Source organism: Montipora foliosa, chromosome 8, assembly GCF_036669935.1.
Source record: "Montipora foliosa isolate CH-2021 chromosome 8, ASM3666993v2, whole genome shotgun sequence".
NCBI classification, from domain to species: Eukaryota; Metazoa; Cnidaria; class Anthozoa; order Scleractinia; family Acroporidae; genus Montipora; species Montipora foliosa.
Genome location: NC_090876.1, coordinates 51,854,563 through 51,859,562, shown reverse-complemented (window position 1 = coordinate 51,859,562; position 5,000 = coordinate 51,854,563). Strand labels below are relative to the sequence as shown.

At 41.7% G+C, this 5,000-nt stretch overlaps 1 protein-coding gene across 4 annotated transcripts in view; it reads left to right on the top strand.

The window, feature by feature from the left end:
* Positions 1 to 5,000, top strand: part of LOC138012528 (GATOR2 complex protein WDR24-like) — a 25,767-nt gene that overhangs the window by 14,778 nt on the left and 5,989 nt on the right. For all 4 annotated transcript variants that reach the window (XM_068859322.1, XM_068859321.1, XM_068859323.1 and 1 more), the window contains 4 exons: positions 178 to 212; positions 630 to 683; positions 1,229 to 1,331; positions 1,935 to 1,997. In XM_068859322.1, the coding sequence (XP_068715423.1) occupies positions 178 to 212; positions 630 to 683; positions 1,229 to 1,331; positions 1,935 to 1,997 (255 nt within the window). The remainder of the gene's footprint in view (positions 1 to 177; positions 213 to 629; positions 684 to 1,228; positions 1,332 to 1,934; positions 1,998 to 5,000) is intronic.

The window sequence follows — 5,000 nt, the reverse complement described above, 5'->3', positions numbered from 1 at the left end:
AAGTCAGTTGAAGGCATTAGAGCTCTGACTGGTGTTTACCTGTTCGTTGGAAATATATATCGCTTGTGTTGTTCCTTGGTCTTCTATATTAATTAAGAAGCCATTTGTGTATGAAGAAGACCGTTGACTCCTTTGGACTTAAAAACTTTTTAGTTCATTTTACTGTTTTTTTGACAGGAAGCATTCGAGCCTCGAGCAGCATTGGATGACAGGTAAATTCATTCGGCCATCAATGGAAGAACAAAGGATAGTCAATTGAAGTTACTTGTTGTTGTTTTCCTTAATACAAGGTGCACTTGGACATTTGCCGACAAAAAGATAACGCGCCCTTTTGGGCTTTAACTTTGGTGGGGGTTCAAGTTTTAAATACATGTGGTTTTTTGGTATTATAGAAGGTGAAGGTCTGTAAAACCAGTTAAAAAACGATTCATTCATCACGTCAGAACGGGTACTTGTCATTAGTAAAGTAGGCCCGGCTAAGTCGCGCTCCCTGCCCTGAAAAAAGAGAGGTGTTTGAACATTTTGATTTGCTTTTCAAAGTGCCACCATTTCTTGGGAAACCATAGATAAATTTTGTTCTGCAAGGCGGCATTGGGTGATTGGGGTTTCAGTGTTATTTTATTTTTCAGGCATACGATACCGTCAATTGATCAGGAACCGGACAGACCTGAATCACCCACAAGGTTTGCCATTTTTATAGGTCATTGACCACCAAATAATTAAGCCTAGCACCTGTAAAGTGGTTAATTAAGTAATTAACAGAACGAGGCACTTGCAACGCGCACGCTTAAGTACTGAAATTCTGGACCATCTTTGTCACCATGGCTTATATTGGGTCTTTGATATTTTGCATCACATGGTAATAGTCACATAATAAGATAAATATAATACTTGTAAGTCCCAATCTCATTTGGTTGATTTAGGTGATAAGCACCTTTGTTCTAATAATTGGGCACACTTGATATCAAATGAAATCAAATCAAATCAAACGAAATACAAGCAATCATATGAAAAGATGGGGGAAAATCAGAAAACCCAAAGCAAAGTAGAGAACCAGCAAACTCAACCAACCTCACGACTTTTCATGGAAGGATCGAACCCAGGCCCTACTGGGGTAAGGCGAGTTCTCTCACCAATGCGCGAAACCGGAAGAAAGTACTTTTAAGCGCTGCTTCAGTATACTCTGTGAAGTGCTTGGTTTAATTATTTAATTTTATTCACTTCTCAGCAATGTCGAATCTGAATCCTTGAGCGCCACTAATGCAAAATCCGTGATCGATTCAAGCATCGTAGAATTTCAAGAAACTGACCCTTCCTCAAACAAAGTCTTGGTAAATAAGCCAAATGTTCTTGTAACTACCCTGTCTTGTTCATGTTCTAACAAATGTAAAGGAAAGGTTCCTCGCAGCTCAGTTCCACCCGTTAAATGAAGAGAGGAGACAGGAACGGCACATTGGGATGCGAAAGGGGATACTAAAAAAAACCCTAGAGCTCCTTTGCATGACCTTCCGATTACTAGTTCGGATGCTCTACCAATGAGCTATAGGACACTCGTGGGAGCTAGGCCATTAAACTAGGTTCAGTGGCCTGTTTCTCGAAAGCCCCGAAAACGTTTCGGGCCCGAAAGGCAGTTCGTGAAAATTCGGTTATTATGCTTTATTGTTACAGTTTGTTTATTATGTAAATTTGATCTTTGAACATGTTTTCCAGACCAAAGAAAATAATGCAATTTCAAAATTTCACGACTCGAAACATCTTTCTCACTCACCTCGCTGAGAGGGGATTGTGAGAAAGTTCCCCCCCCCCCCCCTCCCTTTCCAGGTGACAATTGTCCCACTATACTGCTGGGGTTGATGTTTTCGAGATGAAGCATTTTCGCTGTTGTAATGAGGAAGATGTTATATGTTAACCCCGGTGTTGCTGTTTTTTGTCAGCCGCTACCCGAGTGGGATTTTTCTCCACTTGTCGAGGAAATGCTTCACCATTTGGCAGACAAGGTAGGGTTCTGTGCAGAAAGCCCCTTTTTGTAAGGTAGTTACTTTAGTTTTGTTACACTGAAAATTGTAACACTACTTGGAACTATAGGATGATTACTTTAAAAGGTTATTCAAGATTTGATGTACTGTTTAAAAAAACGAGCTGCAGTGTTTTATCGGGTTTAAACACGAGCACGCACTATTATACATGAGGTCGCTTCACACTCTGCTTTTGTTCGAATTCGTTCAAGCACGACTGATTAATTATCTAAGATGGTGATCAACAAAGAGCAACACAAAGACGGAAGCCCTAAAAACATATTTCTAGCGCTAGAAAAAGGTACTGGGGATTAAAAAAAAGAACGACGTATAACATTTTATGAAATAATACGAACAAACGGGAAATGTTTGGCGTTTAAACAATATCAAACATTGTTTGGTGACCAAACATGCTAATGTTGAAGTGAGTGGCCAAACAATTAAAACATTTTTGATCTAACTCAGATCAAACTCCACAAGCAAAGAACTATGGGTCACAAATACGTAAACAACACCTGGATACAAGCGGCTGAGCAAGCGTGGTACGCATGCACGTGCCACGCATGCACGTGCCAAACATGTCTGATATGGCTGGCCAAACGAATGTTTAATGGCCTTCAAATTTTTCAAACACGACTAAACACGATCAAACTGCACCAAACGAGGTGGCCAAACGATGTTGTTTAAACGCGAAACATTTCCCATTTGGCCGGGCCCTAAGGGGCTTTTTAATTGAAGAAATTATCACAGAGCTCTCGGTTGCGGCCACGGTTGATTGATAAATCATTTGCATATGCCTAAATGGAAGGCACCACACCTTTTATAGTGCGTTTAAGGCCGGGACACACTAGGCGACAAGTCGCAGCGACATGTCTCTGCGACAAGTTGCTCCATGTGTACCACTTGCAAAACAAGTCGCTGCGACGCGACGCCTGTTCGGAGCACACGCAGTGATCTCGTATGAGGGGGATTGTGAACTAGTTTTCTAATTCAATATGGCTGACCAGATGACGCTCTCTCATTGGTTCATTTATATTTTGTCCTAGCGACTTTTTGCCGGAAGTGTACACACGATGCGACAACGCCGCTTTCGCTAATTTTGTCGCTGCGATAAGTCGCACGAATTCAAACTACGACTGGTCGTACCTGCGATAAGTCGCACCTGCGATAAGTCGCACGAATTCAAACTGGTTTGAATTCGTGCGACTGATCGTGGCGACAAAATTCTGCCGCAGCGACAATGATTTTCATGAAATTAACCGTGTCACACAAGGCGATTTGTTGCGGAGACTTGTCCCCGCGACGCGTCGCAGCGACTTATCGCCTAGTGTCTCCCAGCCTTTAGTGTTTAAAAACACGAGGCGTAGCGAGTTTTTTGACCGGTTTCAAAAACATTCCACAAACAGCGTGTCCCTCGGGAGTCCGAACAAAGGTTCAAAATGTGAGGGGATGATATTAACATCATTACTGTTCTTTACCTAAAGAATTCCAATGAGGAGTCTTTTATCGGGTTTAACGCTCATGCGCGTGACATTTTATCAATGTTTTGATGGGCTGTTAGGGTCATGAATTATTAATGAAACGAACATTGTCTTGACAAAAATTTGGTTTATCAACGGAGTTGATAATGTAAATTGACCACCGTACAGAGATTCTAAAAGCTGACGTTTCGAGCGTTAGCCCTTCGTCAGAGCGAATCGAGGGATTATGGGTTACGTGTAGTTTTTATAGTAGAGCAGGAGCTACGCTATTGGTGGTAACATGGCAACGTGAAAAGTAGGAATATATTAGTTAAATGAAAAGCGTTCGTTAATACCGTGAGGATTAAGGGTGCCGATTTGAAAGATGAATTTTTGTTCCAGATTCTTGCGGCTTTCCGTCGTACCTAGATGTAGGGAAAGGCCGCAGATAGCCATGTGTTAACTCTTTTCATCCAGCTCTTAAATATACCTGGGAAATTTCGGAAACTTCATTGGCTTTCCTAGATATCAAAGTTTCTATTAGAGGCAACTTGCTATGTACTAGTGTGCACTACAAACCTACTGATTCACACAGTTATTTGTTGTATTCATCGTCACATCCATCACATGTCAAGAACTCCATTCCTTATTCTCAATTTCTTAGACTTCGACGTCTATGTAGTGATGACTCCGATTTTTCCAGCAAATCAGAGGAGATGTGCCAGTTCTTCGAAAAACGTGGCTATCCTGTCTCTGTGGTCAAAGCGGGCCATCATAGCGCCCAACAATTTGATCGACAGTCGTCACTACAAACGTCACAGAAAGATAAGAATGACAGAATTCCATTCACCCTCACTTTCCATCCTCATAATCACGCAGTCAAAAGCATCATTCTTAGTAATTTTAAATTACTCCAAAATGATCCCGAGACTGGTAGAATCTTTTCGCAACCTCCACTTATTTCATTCAAACGCGACAAAAACGTAGGCCACTTTTTAGTTAGAAGCGCGCTCAAAACCAAGGAGCAACCTGGCACTTTCAAATGCGCGCGCTCACGATGCAAAACTTGTGTTTTCATTGTTAACACTAGCAAGATATCGGGACCTAAGCGATCTGTTAAGATCACCGATCGTTTCACATGTACCTCCGCAAATGTCATTTATTGCATAACCTGTACGTTATGCAATAAATTATACATTGGTGAGACAGGTAGACGACTAGGTGACCGATTCCGCGAACACCTTCGCGATTTTGAGAAGAATGACAAGGATGCATCTAAGCCAGTCGCTCGCCATTTTAATCTGCCTAACCACTCCAAAAAACACATGGCTATCTGCGGCCTTTCCCTACATCTAGGTACGACGGAAAGCCGCAAGAATCTGGAACAAAAATTCATCTTTCGAATCGGCACCCTTAATCCTCACGGTATTAACGAATGCTTTTCATTTAACTAATATATTCCTACTTTTCACGTTGCCATGTTACCACCAATAGCGTAGCTCCTGCTCAACTATAAAAACTACAC